Below are 22,428 nucleotides of genomic sequence, written 5' to 3' on the forward strand. Positions count from 1 at the left end.
CCCCCCCCCCCCCCCCGGATGTTTAGCAAGCAGGTCTGAGCCTGTGATGGGTGAGTGGGCTGGTTCTGGCATCATGACGTCACTCTGGGGAAAGTTTCTTCCCCTTTAAATGAAACACATATCCTCGCACATGTGTGGTCCGGTTTCCCAACTTAGCCCATGCTCATTTGCTTCTACTACACACTACCGGATTTAAAATGATGAATTTAGTGGTCTGAGGTCTGAAAGGTTGGCGACCACTGATCGAAGCCACATCTGCCTTTTCTAGTTTTAGAAGATGTGGTGTATACCTATGTAGCCGCAGTGAAAAGATCTACCTGTTTCTGCCTCATTCATTTTGTGGATCTGTGCTCACTGCACACAGAGATACAGAGCAGAACATGGAATAGTAAGTCAGTAATGGGGAATCAGGATCTACATAAAGCCTACAGCTAATACTGACCAATCCTGTACCTGCCTTTTCATCCAAATCCACTGCATATATGATAAAAATACATTTATTAAAGTTGACAATCTCTAATAACCCCCCAGAACAGTGTTTTTTTTTTTTTATTTACTGGCTAAGACATGCTTACAATAATTGACTATTACATGGTAGCAAGGACTTGCTAGTAACAGATAAATCCAGGGCAGATTTCCACTATGGTAAACAATGCACCTAATTTATATACACATAACCTATATATAATATAACTTTATATCCAAGTTTTACAGAGGAATATTTAAAAGCAAAACAACTGTGTCTATTATCTATGGATAAAATTGCAGCCTCGTAACATATTCTGTTCACTGTAACCTCTCTACTTTCTGAATGTGAAAAGATATGTAAAGACTGAAATGTTCCTAGATTGTAAGCTCTTCGGGACAGGGTCCTCTCCTCCTCCTGTGTCACTGTCTGTATCTGTCTGTCATTTGCAACCCCTATTTTATGTACAGCGCTGTGTAATATGTTGGCGCTATATAAATCCTGTTTATTAATAATAATAAAAATAATAACAATAATAATGTATCTTTAGGTTGGTATCTTCTTTGTGGCTAACAACTCCCAATGCCATCCGCCGATTCTCTGAAGCACTGGATCCTGCTACAAACTACACTGTAACCCTGGCATCCCACAAACACCTTTTCTCAGCAAACTGCCCCCCCCCCCCTCTGTACAATAATATATACATTTCACCATTGCCCCTCAGAGAGCACTAGGCACCCCAAATATTGCATCAAATTATAACATTGGGGTGGGATTGGGCCATTCACCAAAATCACTAAATAGGGCCTCATGATAAACTAGCACAGCTTTAAAACAAATATGTTTTTGCACCAGAGGACCACTATCATCACATCTTTGCTTTAATTTTCTATATCACACCAGAAGTCTGACCAGCTGCAAATACTCCCATTTTCTTTCGCATTGATTTCGCATTGCAAATGCAATGCTTTGGGCTATGAATTTTAGGAAGCAACCTACTAGCCCGTGAATGGGAAAAACTAGGAATGACTTGCACCCAATAGAAGCATATATTATATACATACCTTGGTAAAAGTGCAACCACTACAGACATGACAGTCACAAGATAGAAGACCGGGTCAGCCATGTGTGTATGCATGATCCAGTATACATTAGCAGGTGGGATACAGTTTACACAGGCTGCTGAAAGAGCCAAAGAGAAGATGAAGTATGTGAGGACACTAAGACCCATCACCATCCAGTGAATCCACGCCTGAAATACAAATTAAATGACTTTTTTTTTAGAGATAAACAATTATACAGATATCCAAACATCCAAATCATATTACCTGTATTGTACTCACATGCATGTTTTATTAGACAAAATGGTTTGTTATATGCATGAATGAAATTGAAGTAATAATAATGATCAGAAAGGAGACACACATACTGGGGGTGGATAGAAAAAGACCCCCTTATATTGGTGGGTAAGGGGGGAAGCCTCCCTTGGGAGGGTCACCGGAGAAGAGTCCTCTATATGGTGGATAGCATTTCCTGCTCCTCTACAGAATACTCAAGCTCCTTTGCTGCACCTTCCTTCCAATAATTTGACATAACTTAGGCCCAGTGATCCCCTTCTAGAACCAAGCTCTGTTATTGGGTAAGTGTTAACAAGCTAGCCCATACCAAGAAATATTAGAGATATGCAGAGGAGGAAGGCAAGGCAAGTGGTTATTAGTAGGGTGAGTGTAAATGTAGGGGGACTTCATGCACAGCATGGACAAGGAACCATAATCTCTTTAAAAAACATCATGGGAGAAATACAGTGATTTTCTTGACGATCTCCCACAACTACTTGACATGGCAGGTCTCAAACGTAAACTACTAGAAATTGGATAAAATTAGGAATTTTTTTATAAACAGTCATACAAGGGCTGATCTGTTTTTACAAATAGAGATTACTTTGAACTGGGAAATAGCTACCCAGCAAAAGTCCAAAAAAAAACAAAAACCAGTAAAAAAACTAAAAGTAACTTTACAACAAAACAATAAAGTATGCCTCCACCCTAGGTTAACCACCCCACCGTTAAGCCCGACCTTGGTACGGGCTTCAAAAAGTGACAATTATCGATAAACCCGAACTTTTCTCACTGTATGAAAATACAGTGCTGCGTGATGACGTTGGCGCGTGTGCGGGAAATTCAAACTGAAACTCATTCAAACACATTTTGTATTGGATTGAATACAAACTCCTGTATCCAATCCAATACAAAAAAATTCAAAATAAATACAAACTATGTAATTGGTAAATTCAAACTCTCATTTTGTATTGGATTGGATACAGGAGTTTGTATTCAATCCAATACAAAATGAGAGTTTGAATTTTGTTCTCATTTTGTATTGGATTGAATACAAAGTCCTGTATCCAATCCAATCCAAAATAATAGAAAATATATTTATGTGGTTTTGTCTATAGGTATGTGACGGACACTAGGGAGGTGTTTTAGAAAAATATATTATTATATAGTATACCGAATTATCGCATTTTCAGTATTTTTCATTTATTTATGTATTCTTGTTTAAGCTGATTTTTGTGTCTTTTATTTATTTTATTAAAAGTATTTTTTTTTTTTTTTTACATGATTGTGTGTTTCAAACATTTTTTATATTCATGATATGTCCGAACAGGGTTCTAGTAGATATTTCTCTAAGTTACAGGTCTACAATTTAAAAAAAAAAATTTCATGAAAAACAGTGTAACGCTTTTGGAACAGAAATCTAGACCTCAGTGTAACGCCCAGGTGGTTAAGGGCAAAAGTTTGCCAATGAGAAAACAAGGACTTTTAATAAAAATGCATTGTAGGAAAGCATAGATTAGAAACATGAAAACAGAACAGATGACCTAATGGATCCAGAACAAGATTTCAATATTCTTCCATCAGATGTCCTGCCCAGCCTCCCAGCAGTCTGTGTTGTGTATTCACTCACCAAACTCTTGCTTTCAATTAGAAGGTGCAGCAAAACCACAAACAATGTTGCCGTTATGATGAAACTTCCAAAAGAATAGATATCCATATCAGAGCCAAAATAAGTCTGCAATTGAAAAGCGGAAAAGAAGAACAGTTAAAAGTACTAACGTTTTTCAGAAAATCCTACAAATATTTTAACTGTAAGATAGAAAGCCTAAACCTTGGCTTTCTATCCTTTATCTACAAGGAAACTAGTTTTTTTCCTGCTGTGTGAACCTGGATGACACCAATGTCACACACCAGTAATTTGGAAATGTGCATTTCATTTATTTTGAATGCCAACACACCTAGAACATGAACTTTTTTCTACACAACAATCTTTGAGGAATGGCATGTTTACTGTAATCTACTGTACTGCAGGTGCATTGCTTGCTTGCTACTGCATGTAATATGTTGATGTGTATGGAAACAAACACTTAATATATACTACATATATGGATTGTAATGAAATCACACAACAATCATCAGTAATTCTAAAGCACAGTAGTCATCTAACAGGGTTATTAGCCTGTTTGCTTGTGCAAAAAGTTTCAGAAAGTTCAAACTGACCCAAGTGGGAAATGTAAGCAACTACCAACCACTAACTGGCAGAGGTGGCAGGGGGATCTCATAATTTCTAGAGAAGTTGCTTTATGTTCTGTTTATTATAACCAATACAAAAATAATAATAGAAGGGCTACTGTCCATACAAAACCATCTAAAATAATTTCTAAAATGAAAACGAATTAGCCAATTTTAACTCTCCTCATCATAAATCTGTCCTGATTAGTTAAAAGTAACAAAAATAAATGTATGGAATACAAAAAATAAATAAAAGAAATAACAGTAAAGCATACTTTTAAACTGGAAAAATCTGCAACCTACTTACAAAGTAAGGAATGAAAAAACATGCCAAGCTTTGGTAGAAAGCATCAAGTATGGTGATCCAGAATGTTGACGACTTGTAAGCCTATAAGAAAAAAATGTTACCACCAATACTGCAATACAAGGTCAAGTACATTTATGATACCAGATATTTTTAAAGTTTTTGTTACCATATTTATTTTCTGGAATTTTTTTGCTTTCTTTGTGGATTGCTGTTCACAGCAATAAAAAAAACATTTGCTAAATATGGTGAATGTTCAAGTAAATCTTCCTGATTTCTGTCTTTATATAGTGACTCACTGGTTCAAAAACATGTCCCTAATTGTATAAAAAAACCTAATTCTTGTCTGCAAACCTTTAACAGCCCAAGACAATAAAATGAGCATTGTAGGGTCCTAGCTGCTCCTACCTCTGATGTTTGTCCTGACTTGTAGAGTTCTGGAAGCACGATAAGAGTATCCGCTGATACATCTTTATCAAGAATACCATAAATTATTGGTGGCACGGATGTAAAGACCAGGTTAAACAAAATTAGCATCCAGAAATCAGTCATTGCTGTTCCCGAGAAGCCACAAAAGAACTGGTACCAGAACAGAAGATTCACAAACATCTGAAATAAAAAAAAAACACACAATGTTAATGCACTGGGTTTACTTTTTTCTAATGGACAAACACATTACACTGTATAGTTATTTATTTAATTATACAAAGTTCTGATATCATCCTAGTCTTGGGACCATACTACAGTGTACTCAACTCAAACTAATTTTAGAAATCTTTTTGAAGTTGCCCCTTTATACACACGTTATCTGGGGAAAAGGTTGATCTCCCCTAATTGTCCAAGCGATGTACACAAGAGGAAGCCTGCACGAGTCAAGTATTTCTGTCCTCCTTTTACTCTCACCACTTACTTTTATACTAACATTGGCCTATAAGTTCCTATAAAATTCTATCCATTAATAAAATAATATTTCCTGAAATGCGTTACAACCACAACCCCACAAATTTTAATCATTTCCATACTAATATATCACAGCTGATCTGTCTGTAGCCTATAAAACAATGTGGTGAAAAGGAAATCTGCCGTGTGTAAATTCTCTGATAAGTACCTCACTGTGTTGATATAGGTGAATCTCCCAAACGCTTTTAATATCTGGAGTACTCCAGCAGTATAATTTTCAATAAAATCCTGGTGGATCAGACATACCCATCAAGCACTGAGAGGGTCTCGCTATTTTTTGGCAGCGAGTGCAGTGAAACGTCATAGCAGAATTAATACCATAAATGTTAGGAAAAATGATTATTAAACAGTACAGTATTTATATAGCGCCAACGTATTACACAGCACTGTACAAAGGGGTTTCAAATGACAAACCGATACAGACAGTGACACAGGAGGAGAGGACCCTGCCCAGGGTCAAAAATATACATTTTTACTTAGAGAATGTATAATTTGGCATACACGGGGGCAACTGCACTCATCTGTCTCAGAAGTACTGGAATAAAAAATGACACGCATGCGCAGTGAGATTGGCTCTATTTTTCCCCCTTCACAGTGGCTACATCACCCAATCTCACACCTGCACAGGTGCAGATCAGGTGATGGAGCAAGAAGACCGGAAGAGAAGGCAAAAGACTGTGGCGCCTGGTGCTTCCTCAGCGCCGAGACAAAGCCGAATCCCAGGACGATGTGGGACCGGAATGCAAGAATGACCAGCGCCAATGAGGGATCTGCCAGATTAAAGGTAAGTGTGATTTTTTTGTTTTAGTTTACTTCAATTTTTTTTTTATTATACTTACAACATTTTTGTAGAAAAAGTACAGAATCATATTGGCAAGGCGAACATAACACCAATGACCGTGAACAAGCAGCAACTTCCTCAGGTGCTTGAAGTGAGATACAGCAAAGTCACTTGACATTACAGCCTGCAATACACAAACAGATATACTAATGAAGAAAAACCTGATAGTCCACATTCGATGCATGTTATAAAGGATAACGGACTGTACTGTATCTGTCTATTAATAAGTGGAATAAATACATAATAATGTATGTTTTATTTATTCATAAACCTACAGTCATAGGATCATTTAAATAAAACATTAGCCACCATATAGCTAAATTTAACCTGATCACATGAATGAACACAGGGTTCTTATGTAATCAGATATAATTAGCACACACACATGCACGCACCTACTAATTACTTAATCAAACAAGGTTGTGTAATTTTTATCTACAAGGTTATATTGTTATATTAAATTAGAACACATGAATTGGAACACATCTGGTTCTGCACATGTACAGGTGTGTCTACAAGTATATTTGGTATAAGTGATATAAAAATAATTTTTATGAATATGAAATGAAAATATTTTTACACTGATGAAGCAACCCTAGGCAATTTACAGTATACATAATCATGGTTGTGGTGCTATTAGGGTGCACTGATCAATGTGCATAGGACAGAGCAGTGCTTTCAACATTTTTACCATGGGGGAACCGAACCCTTAAATTAAGTTTCATATCTTCAGGAAACCCCTGCTATAATTACTTTATCCACAGCTCATAGTACATTAGTGTGGTGGTCTGTAGGGCGAATGTCTTTTAAATACTGCCCAGTGGGAAGAATGTCACTCTTACAGATAGTCAAAAAGGTCATTGATATCAATTAGACTGACCCAAAATGCACAAAATGCTCAAAGAACCCCTAGCAGCCTCTGTAGGAACTCTAGTTGGCAAACACTGAGCCAGAGTCTCGATAGTGCACCCAGTGAGAATAAATGATAAAATATATGAAAACTTCTGTCCTCATGCTGTTCTTCTGAAATTGCTTATGCCCTGGAGTAACAGATTACACCACAGGTAACAACCTATGCACAAGGATGCACAAGGATCAAAAAGTTAACATACAGCTAAAAGCAATTGATTACATGCAAAATTGAACTGAATTGGAGTGGTTGGGAAAGCAGTTGAGTCCACGGCAGAATGCTTTGGCTCATTGTGGGTCTGAAATGTCCTTAACTGACCCAAACAAGTATGCAGATAAGTTGTTGGTTTTCTAATTTTATTCTGCATACTTGTTTCTAGTAATTGAGAGGAAGTATTGAAGCAAGTTACAGCAGGGGAACTAATTTTCTTACAGGTTAGTAATGGCAGCCTCTGTAATACTCTAGTAGATGTCGCCTTTAAGCCTACTTTATCATGGCAACATGTTGGTTCATTGTCCAACTTGTATTTTTGCACCGCCAAGATATTCCATATACTCAAGTAGCAGCAATGACGCATTTGAAACACTGAGAATTAGGTGCACTGTAAGGCATTGGTGGGCAGTCTACCAGAGGAAACATACAATAGGCACGCTTTAAGATATTGCTACTTAGGGTCTTAATTTTAGGTTATTGAAGTCAATAGTTAAATTTTAGTCAGTAAAAAGTAAACATTACCTGCATGCCCTCTTGGCCAGAAATACCAATTCCAACATCAGCCACCTGAATCATGCTCACATCATTGGCACCATCGCCTTGAAACAAAAACAAAAATAAGCCAAAAGAGAAAAAAATGTTTTTAAAAGCAAATCAATATAATCATACTAACCAATGGCTAGAGTCATGACTTGCAAGTTGTTCCGCACCAATTTAACGACTTGGCTTTTCTGCAGCGGAGTTGCCCTGCAACAGATGACAGCTCTGCACTGCCGGGTGAGGTGGAGGAATCCTTGCTGTAGGGTTTGTTGTAGAGCAAACTCCAGACTCTTTCCATCTATGATCAAGGCAAAGTGCTGCTCCTTCTTCAAAGGATCACTTGAGTTAATGTGGCTTTCTACCTCAGCAATCATGTGATTTATCAACATCTCACAGGTTCCCTAAAGTAGAACAAAGAGGGGTCAGCTTATATCTAAATACACAACAAAGCAGGGAAAGTGTTTGATTTCCAGTGTAGGCGGGGTAAACGGCATAAAAGGCTTGCACTTATAGGTGCCGCATATGGTGAATATTGTGTAAACTAAGAGGAAGTTCTTTCTTAGACTAAAAAAACAAGTAATACATAAGGCATTTTTTAGAAAAGGAAATTTAACACTTATTGTATTTTTTATGAATGTTTTCCCCAGGATTTTTCAAATTGAAACTAAATATTGGGTGAACGCATTGATAAAGGGACCCTTTACAATCTATTAAGATTTAAAAAGCAACACTACTAATACAAAAGGTAAACATTAAGGGGTTTATTTATAGGATTTTCACCTGTGGATTTGACTCTTTTTTTTTCCATTTCGAAATTTCATAGTTTTTAGGTGTATCTGTATTTTTTATTTATTATCTGTATGTAATAACTGTATACTTAACTTGTGTATATATTATGTTTATTTCATATGTATCCCTTTTTGATATCATAGCCAGCTAAGTCTCTAAAATCCTCTGAAGAAGCCTCAGGGCAAAACGTGTCAGAAACTGGGACAAGACACTTGCAAACACTCATGAGGGTTCTTCCAGGCCCTTTTAGCTGGGGGCACCACCCACCACTTTTCAGCACCCACCTGGCTGTTTTTGGGTGGTTACTAAAGAGTTTGGTCACAATACAGGGGCTGCCACCCACCTACAATTTCTTCCCACCCGGCTTAAAAAAATTTCTGGTTTAAGCACTGACTCATTATGTTGTTTATATTTGAGATTTACATTTTGACTATTTGAATCACACCTGTTACTGACAGGAACACTGTCTAGTAAAGGATCTAAATATGATCCCTCTAATGCATTTATATTAAACTTCATATTAGATTGCCATAAAAGCCGTCTTTAGTCTTTCTCTTCTTTAATTCCATATTTACTTAACGGCTGGGCAAATGTATATATGGCAAATCCTTCCTTGGCACAACTCCTCTATGTCCTATCCTTTAGTTACTAATCATAAACAAATTATAAAAAGGTAAAAAAAATTAAAAAAAAATTTTTTTCCAGGTAGGCAATATTTTTTTCAAGGAACTTCCCAGCATAGGTTTCATTTACAGCAATTCCAACTTACATTATCCAGTCTGGTCAGGGTTAAAATCTTGTCACCATGTTCCAGCAGCTTGCATGCATAGGCAATATTGATGGCGGTTTCCTCCTTGTCCCCAGTAAGCATCCAGATTTTAATAGCAGCTTCTCTCAAGGACTCTATAGTCTCTGGTACTCCTTCCTGTAGCCGATCCTCTATTCCTGTGGCCCCTAAAAGTTTTTAGAATATACCAATTAAACCACAAGGAACACTGAATTCAAAGAGCAAAAATTAATTTAAAAATAGAAAAAAACATTAAAATAATGCTGATGAAAAGTATTAGTTTATTTAAAAAATATTTTAAAGCCCTCAAATCAATGGCCCACCAGGATTTAACTTAAAAAAAAATTCCAGCATACTTTACTTTTCTTGGCAAGTCACAGTTAGTGGACCAGAGTGGTGCATTCTGTGCTCATCAGCACTGTATTGTAATCCCAGGCACACCAACACTAATGTTACATACAAAGACCGGTATTGATTCTAGAGGTTAATCCAAGATGATCATCTAGTGCTACAGAAATGTAGTATTTTATGGACCTTTGAGGTCAGAGAAGTGGGTTGAATACAATGGTTGTCAGTGTTGGTGTCTGGGGGGGGGGGGGAACAGCATTGGAGAGAAGAAGAGAGCAGTGGAGCATTGTACTGAATGTTTTGTATTTTATGTTTTATTATTTTAAAAAAACCTGTAGGCTTTAAAGTGCTTTTATAAGATTTACCTTTTGGGCTCCCCATTTTATTAATAATTTCTACCTTTTCTGGTGTTCCAAAACATCAAACTGTGCAAATACAATAACTTTGTTTTTCATGATCATTTTTAGTAGGATGAATAAGCGTTGTACAGAGAGTGCTAATAAGTTCTATGGATAGGGGAGGGGGAGGATTGATGAGTGTGTGGCTCCCTGCTGTGTTATCTGCCATAAGACATTAGAGCGGTAGTTCCCTGTGTCATTTAGTGATCGTCGGTAGCAGATTGGATGTCAGAGGACTGCTGTGCACTCTATATTATCACCTGAGACCGTCATGATCAGTCGTCTCAGGTGACCATAATCCAGCATGTGTATGAAGCTTAAATGTTAGCGCTGGAACATATAGACAGATTTTTTTTAAATTCAGGTTGATTTCCAATCGGATCAGAAGACGATCTAAAAGGCATAGTTTGAAACAAGGTTGTTGTCCTATTCTACTAGTAGATATAGTCCTTGATAATACAAATTTAGGCAATCTTTTTTTTTTTTTAATATTAAATCAAATGACATGGTTCCAGAAAGAGACAGTTATTGCTAGTAACCCCTTTCTGATATTCATAGCAGTCTATGCGCCAGTGTCCATGGATCAGTTTTACATAGGCTTGAGATGTTTCTGGGCTCCTCTGGTAATCACCAACAGGTGACCTCCATCCAACCTGCATTTTACCTGCTTTAGACAGGGTTCCTGTTCCCACAGAAATGTATTGTAATGTATTACCCCTAGGGACAACATACCCCTATGGACACTGGCCCTTAAGGTCAAGGTGATCCTATGTCTTAAGTAACCTAACAATCATAGACTTGCAAAACTTACACAACAGTGTGTCATGATCTGCATATATTTGTTTTTTCTGGCCAGTATACAGAAGCAAAAGGGTCAACATGACAGCCAGGGGGCTAGCATTTCAGGTGTTAGTCAATGGTGAACTAATCATAAATTTCCAGGTATGTTTTTATGTATGTTCTTAAAAGCCAATTCCAAACCAATAAACCAATATCCAAAGCACTGGAGAACTATTTCACCCAGGTATTAGAATCCAGGTACACACTGCTACCTGGGAAAACATATAAGTTTTAATAGCAATAAAGTATGCAAAGAAGGAAAATAAACATATAGAGCTATGGTTACGTACACACATCAGATGATTCTCAACGTCATTCATGGATCCGTCCTGGTGGACTGGAAATGAAGGGGAGAGAATGCAATCGAGTGCCGCTTAGTCATTCTCCCCCCTCCCCCTATGTATAAAACAGAACGGCGCTGTATGTACAGTGCTCGTTCCTGCATCTTTCATGCTTTTGCCATTAAAAATGATCGTGAAAGATCGATTCCAACGACAAAAATCTAACGTTCTGTCAGTAGCCTAAGCCTACTGACAGCATTTAAACTAAATGTGTACATATCTGTATATACAATCAGAAAAGAAGCATTCCAATTTTTTGTGAAAGAACTGGAGGTATACTCATTTTTGAACCCCACAAACCTGCTATATGTTTACAAATATTTAATCATCATATTCAGCTGCCCTGTACAGGTTATCCAAGATGTGCCATCTAAGCGAGGCATTAATAAGAAACAGACATACCAAGCAGGGTGAGATTGGTTTCTAATCTGACTGCAGACTGGTACAGGAGCTCTTCTCGATTATCAATACTGGTCTCTGCTAAAAAATGGGACTGTAGCCACTCCGCATACTCCCCCTCAGTCATCACCTGCAAAAAATGGATCACAAGAACATTTACAATATATACACACACACACACACACACATTCTTTATATAAAACGCACAATCTTTGGGATGGACAGAGTAAGAATATTTTCCTGAAACTAAAATCCTGTGGTCCAATAAATACAGTACATGTATAATTTGACCCCAACGTCAAAGGTCCAATAATATTTGAGAATGACATTCCTGCCTACAATAAAGAATATACCGTAATAGCAGGATTAGAACATAGCACACCTAGGGTGAAACACCCCATAGCTTTCCTGGATGTCACTGCTGATCTTTTTCCCTGCCCCCAATGTCCTGACAAAGTGTGGCTCTAAAATACCTGAGCTATATACAATCTATTAGGCTTTTTTGTACATTTTTCTCTGTGTTTTCTTAATGTGCTGCAATGTGCTTGTGAGTGCCATTGTTAATGAAATCATGGGAAATCCCAAGATTTAATGGTGCACTTTTATTACAATTATTTTTTTACAAAAACACACTGCACTGCAACAGTGGAAACAATATAGACACAGTTTTCTATGGGGATTTAAAACATGATGTAAATAAGTCAAATAGATCCAGCAGATCCTAACAATGCATAGTAATTAAATAAAAAAGGTTTCTACATATAGTTCAAAACCATACATGTGTATGAGAACATCCATATCTGCATATTATATCGCCTTCCTATTACAGCTTCGGACAATGGTTGATCCTAACTGCTCCTTGTTTTGCAAGTCTTATGAATTGTCTGACTTTTTGAAAACAATGCAATGCTTGTTTGGCTAATATCTTATAGGAGTTAGAGAATCTTCATTTACCACTTCATCTATCACATCTCTATTTCCCTCTGGACCAAAACAATTTTTGACAAATCCGCTATGGGCCTGATTATACAGTGGCTTTCATCTTTTCAAATTCTATTCAAATAGCTAAAAAAAAATCTAACAGGGCGAATTGAAGGTCAAACTGCTATATGCACATTATTTTCACCTAAACATGTAGTCAACTACTATAATTTGAATGAAATGACCAAAATAGTAGAGAAATAGAAAAACAAACGTATTACCTTTTTAGCAATACATAAAGTGCGAAGTCCACCTCTGGCATATTTATCTAAATGGAATTGTGTTAACATTCGGGTATCCTCTTGCAAGATGTCCATTTTGCTATCTGGAAAGCACAACATAAGTGGCATGTAATCGATAAAGAGAATGTATTGAACATTTTAGCAAATATCACAATAAGGAGATTATGACCATACCTCTCCTTTAAAGTTATTCATTAAGATGCACAGAACAGAAAACATAATACAAGTGTGTGATGATGGTAAATCATTAGGCAAGGTATGAGAAACAGAACAATCATTAGGAAGATAGCAGCCCTATGTACAAACCAAAAGGAAGTTTATGGCACACAGATGCTTTGGAGATGAGGCTCCATCTGTCCTCTATTGTCCATAAGCACTGGTGGCATATATATATGGCTTTGACCAAAATAACTACTAGTCATTAAAAGCCTCCTAAAATCACCAATCTTTACAAAGTGCAGTGGTTGCCAGCTTTAAAGGAACAGGGGCTGGAATCCTCAACCGGACATCACCAAGCGATTGAACCTAATAACGAGTATATAAAATACACATAAGTCTGTCTGAGGGTTGCAATTACTAAAAGGGACATGCTTTGGGTACAAGTTAGAAACTTAGAAACAGCGTATATTATCTCAACAAAATAAATAAATTGATGGTAATAAGGTGTGACTGAGCCAGGGTCTGTAAAGTTAAACAGCAAGCTTGATAGAACTAATTAAATATCTTACTAATTAAATATTCAGTTGGATCTGGCATTGTTTTATCTAGCCAAGGATGCCTAATGACAAAGGATTCATGACCAAATGACCGGGTCATTGACACTGTATCCGGCAATTGGTGCAGCTGAAATGACTGCTATTGATCCAGCTGTCACCAATAAATCTTGGTGTAATCTACAAATTAAAGTCCACACGTCCAACTGTAAATCTTTAGCCATCAAACATTGACCAAGAAGGAATAAAGACTGTTAAATATACCACCCATACTCCCCAATATCATATGTAAACAGGCAATCTAATAGAATAACATGTCTAGAAAGAATCCTTAATTATTTGGTATACATTATTTTACTGGAACAATGGAAAAGGCAGAGTAATCGTTTAAAGACAGAGTAAAATAAAACGAATATGATTTAACATATACAATAAAACATACTTAGGTGTATACAATAAAACCTTTAAACGAATTAAAAGACTGCAGTTTAGTAAATTTGGCAAAATTTAGAACATCACAACAATATAGTTATCTTTACTATGAAGTGAATTCTCTAATAAAGATATCTGTATTAGTGATGGTAGTGAATTTCATTTGACTTAGTAAATAAGGTTTTGGTGGAACTATAGGTTAAAACACATTTTGAGAAATAAAATATACAACAGGTTCACACATGATAAAATATATGGTGCTTATTAGGTAGAATAAATTTTATCTTGCTGCGACTCAGTCGGCCTTCCTAAACTATCATTCTGTGAAAGAGCAGCTTTATTCCATGTGGACACATGAATTCCTAATGATCATAGGTGTAAGTACAACATAAAATAGTACAATTATAATAACAATAAGTTAAAATTATGTTGTGAAATATGATACATGACATTTGTTAAGCTTTTAGCTATACCCTATTTTGTTTTAGTATTTTTACTAAAACAAAGTGTTTTGGTATTGTAGGTATCTATTTTGCTGAGGAAGCGAACTGCTTTCCACGAAACGCGTAGAAAGTTAATTGAGACCAAAAGGTATTAGAGACTACACAGCTATTGGGATGTGTAAATTGATTTTTAATTGTTTTCTTATGCTGTTTTACCTGCCTTAAAGTGTATTTTTGATCATTTTTTTTACTGTATGATTTTTTGTGATTATATTATGATATATGTAAGCTGTTAAGTCCCAAAACTTTCTTACAAAAAATTTAGAACATGGTTTCTCAACCAGGGTTCTGTGACCAGCAATGTAAAATGTCACTGATACACTGACCACCAATGTAGAGGACATTTCATTACTGGCCACCAATAGAAGCGTTCACTTCTACACTAGGCACCGCTGAAGGGATCACCTCTACACTTAGCACTACTATAAAGGGTCAGTTCTACACTGAGCATTATTGTAAAAACACAATACAATTTTAACGTCAACCTTTCATTACTGTTATTATACCTTAGATTTTTGGAATAATACAGAAAATATATTTATGTGTGCTTGATCAACCATTCTTTATCCCTTCAATCAAAACATTCTTCAATGTAATGATTACTCTAATGTATCATGAACTGTAGGTATAATCCTTTTTAACAAGGGGTTGTCAAAACTAGATATTTTAAAGGATTCCTTAGCAGTAAAAACTTTGACAAAGGCTGGCTTAGGACCGCGATTTTTAGTTTCTGTACCAGAGACATTAAACTGGAATGATCCCAATAGGTGGTTTTTAACCTCTGACAAGTTTAACAACCACCATGATTTTGCCTCACTTTCAGCTTCAATAACACAACAATTTATATTTTCCTCTATATTTTTTCTCAGTACAATGAGCACTAGTATAAAACACAGTTACTCTTCACGGAACAATAAAGATTTAACCTAAATTCCACTTAACTATTAAAACAAGGTAAATTGTAAGAAAATGTGGTTACTGAACTCTAATTTATACCCTCTTTGAATTATTTAAGTAAAAAAGTATATTAAAGTGCATTATAAAAATAAATCTAAAGCACATAATAACTACAAGGGTTTTGTAAATTTTTTGGGGTTCTGCTAACTGTTTTATCACATTTCCATGTGCCAACTGCAGATCTCACGCACTAAAGACATGGAAGCTGCGGCTCCTGCCTTATTTTTGAAGATGCATGTTCCACATATGTAGTTCATCTTGCTTAAGTACTTAGGGAGTCACTTTCGGTTTTCTTTATGTCAGGCACTGTTCTTAGAAAAGCAATAAAAGATTGCAACTAATCAGAACCTTATCTTCCACTTGCCTGGCTCTCCCAGTATTGGGTTGTTACATGTGTTGGTGTGATTGCTATTCACACTGCCTATTAATCACTATTGTATTATAAGAGGTGTAAATGAGTGTAGAACTTACCATTAGAGGCTGGGGATAGGAGATCCATTATAACAGAATCTGCTCCTTTTGTGTATACCAGAACCTTATTGGTCAGTGGATGGCGAACAACAACGGACATCCTTTTCCTAACAGAGTCAAACGGTAAAATGTGCAGCAGTTGAAATGTCATGGAACCAAGGGTGCCAACCTCTACAGTGACCTGATCAGGTGTCCGGGACATAAGAACACATTTATAAGCTCTGGCAGCATGTACCAATGCAGCTTCATCAGGAGACTCGGCTTCATAGTACACTTCACATGTGCTAGACTTATCGGGGCAATCAGCAGGATCTGCAAGTTCAGATTTCTCCAAGCCTTCCAGGAGCGTCTCCTCCGCAGAGTCTAAGCTGGCCTCTAAGGCTTTGTCTGCTTCAGTAGGAGAAGCCAGCTTCATTTTGCTGAAAAAGGGCAGTTTATACACAAAGTTGTTGGGGGGTTCTGAAGAGGAATCTTTTCCACCTAAAAGCGAGGTTGCGCTTATCTTGCGGACAGAGAACCTTTGAAACATCTGCTTGATTTCCTCCAGGGATTTCATTGGGCTCCTTATTAGTGATGGTTTTCTTACCTGATTGCAAATCACAAAGACAACAATTACAGTCCACCACAACATATTCTCATCAAATGTATGGCAGTTTAAACCTGTTACTTTAAAAAAGACAAAATTTATTACAACTTACACTGATCAGTCAAAATATTGAAACCATCTGCCTAGTATTGTGTAGGTGCCCGTGGCACCAAAGGTGCTCTGACCTGCTGAGAGATGGACTCAAGATTTTTCAAGGTATCCTGTGGTATCTGACACCTATACATTGGCAGCAATTCATTAGACCACCCACCTCACCCATGTACATCCACAGCTAAACATCCTGTCACCAGGTGTCCTTCCTTAAACCTCTTTTGGTAAGCAACTGGGAACATCCCACAAACCCCAATGTTTTGGGAAAGATAATTTAACCACAGTCATCTATCCATCGCAATTTGTCCAATCCTTAGTTCCTGAGATTTGGCCCTTTTTGCTTCCTGCTTCCAACACATCAACTACAGCAACTGACTTGTTGCCTAATATACTCCATCCCTTGACTAATGGCAATCTCATGAGATAATCAATTTTTTTCACACGATCTTCAGTCACTTTAATGTTTTGGCTGATCTATGTATTTTTCTGTAGTTATTGGCAGACTTAAAACAAAAATCACTTTAAAACCACATATAACACTTCTAAAATGTATTTATATTTTGACACACTTCCCCCTGCCTTGCTTAGTTTACTAGTAGTATAGTATTCATGGCAGCAAACACACAGACTGCTTGAAACACAGGGATAGCTAGTGACTTCAGTGGTGAATACTTACAAGACTGCTGTCTCTAAATAAGATAAGTATTGCTTTGTTCTTTTTCCTGCTTAGGTCAACACACATTATCTCACAACCATGGCACCCACTGTAATGCTTGGAACAATTGGAGTTCCCATAAGCTGTGGTCTTGCATTGGCATCAATGAAATAATAAAAATGCTGATAATGAATTTTTTGAATCACACACAGCAAAAAGGAAATAATGAATAAAAAAATCATATATAAAAGGATTTAAGATTTATATTGTGCCTTTCTGCTTAGCAGAAATTATTCAGTACGGAATGTAGGACAAAGCAAACCACCATTGATACCGTGCACTACACATTATTACTGAGTATGGATGCTGGAAGGAAGTATATGACACATCATGATAACCTGTATAGGCCATTCACTAGGAACACTGGCCTTCATTTCCCTATCACTACACCCTACATTGGGTACTCGCTGATCCCTATACTCCTTGTTCCATAAATAAAAACACCAAAGAAACATGTTCAGATGGCACACATACTTGCCAGGATAAAGAAAACATGTAAGGGCACAAACCTGCATAAACTACGATTCCAATGACGGCTTCTGTATTTCTCACAACGCATCCTCTCAGTAACAGGTTTTCTTTATTCAGTCCAATTTTTTCCTGGCCTGAAGGCAACCTTTCACTATTAGGTAAAAACAAAAAATACATTTACATTACGGAAATTCGAAGAGTATGCAAATCCTAACAATAAACAACTTTTATTTATTCCTTTTTGGTGTGATAAATATTTCATTGAAATTGTTCTATTAGATTGCTTGAAAACACTTTTGCTTTCTGCCTGTATTGACTTTTAACAATTAAATTGTTCTTTGCTATCGCTGCAATACAGGAGGACAGAACACTGCCCTTCTGTGATATTAAATAACACATCCAACAATATGCTTCAATATATTTCTTTTTGTATAAAGTTTAGATATGTATTAAGGGCATTTTAGGGAAAGTACATAACAAAGTTTACACAAGTAGTGAATAAAACTGCAATTAAAACAAATATTCGGAAAATAGAACTGTGGACTACAGCAAGTCCAAGAATGGAAAAATAGTATTTCATACATATATTAAAACTCTCTTTACAACTGGAACTTCACGGAAAAAAGTCAATACACCACACAAAACATATGTACAACTTAAATGCAAAGACCTAATCCCTTTCCTTTTATGCAACTAGTAAAATTAAAAGAAAAAGTAAAATTTTAATTAAATGTGGTAAATGAGAGAGACAGAGAAACTGGGGTTTTGTGATGGCCAAAAAGTATATATTGTGAGTATTTATACAACACAGTGGTAAAAAAAAAATAAACGTATAGTACAATGTACAAATTTAAGCAAATGACTTAACCCAATGTTTGTGATGGGTGTACACAAATTTGTACAATGTACTATACATTTATATTGTTGTTACCACTGTGTTGTATAAATACTGACAATAAATACTTTCTGGTCTTAACAAAACCCCAGTTTCTCGGTCTCTCTCATTTAACACGATTAACATTTTGAGGGATTAGCCACTAAATACAATTTCCAGGCAAGAGAATACACTCAGTTTCCTTTTTCCTTTATAACTTGCTAAAATGTAGTTTTAAAAACTACTTGCTTTGAATAGCTGGAACAGTAAACTCTGATTTGTATTGCCATACAGATCCCTGCTGGGAAAGTTAATTCTATTTGACCTCGTTACCAATGTTACTAGTGAAAAGTGAAAGTAAGGGTAAATCCAAAGTTTTGCAGTTATGGAACCTGGAGCTGAGTGGAATTCTTCTAATAGAGAAACACTTGTAACAATTGTCTAGGATGATGGGGAGATTTTTTCTTAATTCCTACTTTGTCTCCAGGAAAGGACATTGGGAATATTCTCCCCAATAACACACACCACACCACTTTATTCAACACTAAAATCCATTTTAAGCTCCAAATGGTTGATCAAGCTCAGTTACTACCTTTTGAAAAGTAGTTGTAATAGGATTACTGTGCCGTACATAGTCTATGCAGAGAGAAGAGCTGTGTAATGGACTCTGCATGCTCTCCCACTACAAGCTGCCGCACCAAAACTATAGGAGAGGGTGAATACAAGAACCGGCACTGGTCTTACTAACAGTAAGCTTAAAAAAGAAAAAAGTTTTACTCTGGTGGAAATATAAAAAGTACACCAAGGTGCCAGTATGAATACACACACACTTTTGGAATTTAGACAATAATTTCTTATACTGAGTTCAGTTTTAATTTTCCCATCCTAGCACCACATATGAAATCTAAGCAGTATACAAATACACTATATAAGCAGTATACGCTTTCAATAAATATACTGCTCCTTGTCCCACATTAATAATATCCACTATGTATGTACTCACAGGAAACCTTTAAACCTGCCAATGTCACTGTTGGGCATTTCACACTGTATTCTGCTTGAAAACTTTTCAGCCTCAAATTCACAATCCTGAAAAAAAAAAAAAAAAGAGAGAGATCCTAGTAATTTTTTTCTAATAAAACACAACATGTTATCCTTGTGCTTAGTTTATATAACAGTAAACTGCACAGAATACCTTATAAAGAAAACCTATAATCAAAATTTTTTTTTTTTTGGGGAGGGTTAAAAATATTATCCCCAAAATACATACAGCATGCAAGCTTTCAGGAATTCAGCAATTTAGGTGTAGGTGTACTGCAATAAACAAAGGAAGCTTGCATTATGATGGCAATATAAAAATGACTGTTTGTAAGGAAGTAAGAGCTATTCCCAAACATTCCCAATGTGTAGGCCCTAAAGGAGGGTGAACCAGCAATGGAAGCCAACTGCCGAATTAATGAATGTTGTCCTTGTAACACAGACAGCTCACTTAGGGGAGGAGGGAGCAGAGTGATGATCCATTGTCTAACATCCAGCAGGACAGTTCTTCTTTTTGTTACTAGTCCTATGGAAATTAGATTTATGAACAATGAAGTGAACTTTAACTTTAGAACAGTCACAGTGTTTCCTGAACAGCTATAATAGTTTGCTGATTGTTTTTAATACACTTCCACAAATAGCTTTAAAGAGCCAAAAACCTCTTTACGGTCCCTGTTCCAGTTTTTTTTTCACTTCTTGTCTGCTTAAATAACTGCCAGCAGAACAAGAGCTGAAGGTAAATCCCTTTAAACAAAGCTCCAAATATCAGTAAAAACTTAACAAGTATTCCAATCCTTCCCAATTTATTCAAAAAAATAATTTTGTGGCTGGACCCCAGCTGGATGTTCAAATGTCAGCAGATTTCCCTGTAATGCTGTACACAATCTGTTCACCTGATTTAGGTCAATTAGCCAGTGCAGAAAGTTGCAGTTAATCACACAGCTAACATAACATGAATTCAAATCCAAAATAATTGTATTCAAAACAGTACTATTCATTCTCATCTCATAGCAAACAAAAAGCTTTGGCAAAGTCAACATTACCTATTTTAATAATGCAGTCTTTTTTAAATGCTTTTAAGCCATCTTCAAATTCCAGGGACAGTGGATCAGAAGGCATTTCCTTCCTTCCTTATATTATTTACCTGGCTTTTGGTACTTATCTCTGTACTAATAAATCCCTTAAACCAACATTATTCTGATTCCATGTGATGATATATATCATAGCCTTTCCCATTCACTTGCTCCCATACTGCATTTGCACAGCACACTCTAAACATTTTGGGGCAAGTGCTAAAGAAAAAACAAAAAAAAAAACTAAAAAGCTCGAGAAACGAAAACATCTAAATGGATGATTCACCTAAAATGTCATGGTCATCATAAAAAAAAAAAGAAAGAGTCCTATTATATTGGCCCCACCCTGCACTTTAGGATCATGTGCTACCATTGTTTTTATTACATTATTGGTAGGCAATTCCACTTCCTGCTTTTCTGGGTCAACTCACCAATGACGTACACACCAGATCTCATCTCAGAAGTACATCTGCCTTATGAGAACTAATATAGTACTAAAAAGGGGAAAAAATAAATCTCTTTTCATGCCCAAGCATGCAATTTTTAGAGCGGAGAGTCACAATTGTGTTTTTTGGGGAAAGGTTCACTATGTCAAAAACCTAATGATTATATAATGTACTGTATTGTAAATTAACATTCTTTGAAAATCTGAAAAGTGCTAAACAACATGTACACAATATGGTAGCAATCATAATCCGATATATAGATTTATTAGGACAGGGCCAAGACATTACCATGACACATCCTTTCACCACCTGCTTCTGTTTCAGGTTTGTTTCCCCATCAAGGCTCGATGTCTCTATATGACAAATCCCATCGGGATCAGAGGAGTGTAGCAGCAACATATCAGCAGGGATAACCTCATCGCAGCGGAGCTTAATAAAATTTCCCACCATAACATCTTTCCAGTAGCACTCTATGAATTTCTTCTCCTTCCTGGAAGAGAAGATAAAATTCACAAATTAGAAAAAAAATAAAGTTTCAGTCTTGAGGGAACAAAGTATTAAAGTAGATGTGAATCCTAACTGGCATTTACACCTTTCATGTCAGGGTGTTTTGTGATATGATGTTGATAAGATTGTCAGACATCATAGTATTAGGTGCAAAACCTGGCAGAATATGATGCCTTCTATTCAAAAAAATCCCCAAGGTCAGCTATAAAAACATTGCACAATTTTAAGAAGAACTTTATTGCAAATCTGCTTTTATTGCTTTTGTTTTGTTGATAGATGTCCGTGCATTGCCTGCTACATGAATATTGCTGGTGCTATACTAACAATATATAAATTATATTAACATATAAAAATGGACCTATCACATATTAAAATATAACAATATTCTAGTTCAAAACAGACATTTTATTTTCACAAATATAACCTGAAGACAATAAAACTGGGGGGAGGGAAAGCAGAAATGGTGGTGCCTCCTTTTCTTTATAGAAAATATGAATAGTTACACATCAGAGTATATTATCGTCACTTGGATCAGTGTATATATCAAAAGGAGTCAAGATACTGCTAGGCAAGATCTAAGCTCATTCCAACAATTTCCTATAA

At 36.3% G+C, this 22,428-nt stretch overlaps 1 protein-coding gene across 1 annotated transcript in view; it reads right to left on the reverse strand.

The window, feature by feature from the left end:
• The window catches only part of ATP10D (ATPase phospholipid transporting 10D (putative)), a 43,670-nt gene that overhangs the window by 3,889 nt on the left and 17,353 nt on the right, over window positions 1-22,428 (reverse strand). The window contains exons 4-17 of the mRNA XM_072406865.1: window positions 21,607-21,808; window positions 19,765-19,850; window positions 17,926-18,038; window positions 16,005-16,697; window positions 12,908-13,011; window positions 11,709-11,835; window positions 9,362-9,546; window positions 7,937-8,204; window positions 7,786-7,862; window positions 6,139-6,264; window positions 4,748-4,948; window positions 4,343-4,423; window positions 3,434-3,538; window positions 1,531-1,718 (exon numbers count right to left, since the gene is read on the reverse strand). Coding sequence (XP_072262966.1) covers window positions 1,531-1,718; window positions 3,434-3,538; window positions 4,343-4,423; window positions 4,748-4,948; window positions 6,139-6,264; window positions 7,786-7,862; window positions 7,937-8,204; window positions 9,362-9,546; window positions 11,709-11,835; window positions 12,908-13,011; window positions 16,005-16,697; window positions 17,926-18,038; window positions 19,765-19,850; window positions 21,607-21,808 — 2,556 coding nt within the window. The remainder of the gene's footprint in view (window positions 1-1,530; window positions 1,719-3,433; window positions 3,539-4,342; window positions 4,424-4,747; window positions 4,949-6,138; window positions 6,265-7,785; window positions 7,863-7,936; window positions 8,205-9,361; window positions 9,547-11,708; window positions 11,836-12,907; window positions 13,012-16,004; window positions 16,698-17,925; window positions 18,039-19,764; window positions 19,851-21,606; window positions 21,809-22,428) is intronic.

Source organism: Pyxicephalus adspersus, chromosome 3 (assembly GCF_032062135.1).
Source record: "Pyxicephalus adspersus chromosome 3, UCB_Pads_2.0, whole genome shotgun sequence".
Classification (NCBI taxonomy): Eukaryota; Metazoa; Chordata; class Amphibia; order Anura; family Pyxicephalidae; genus Pyxicephalus; species Pyxicephalus adspersus.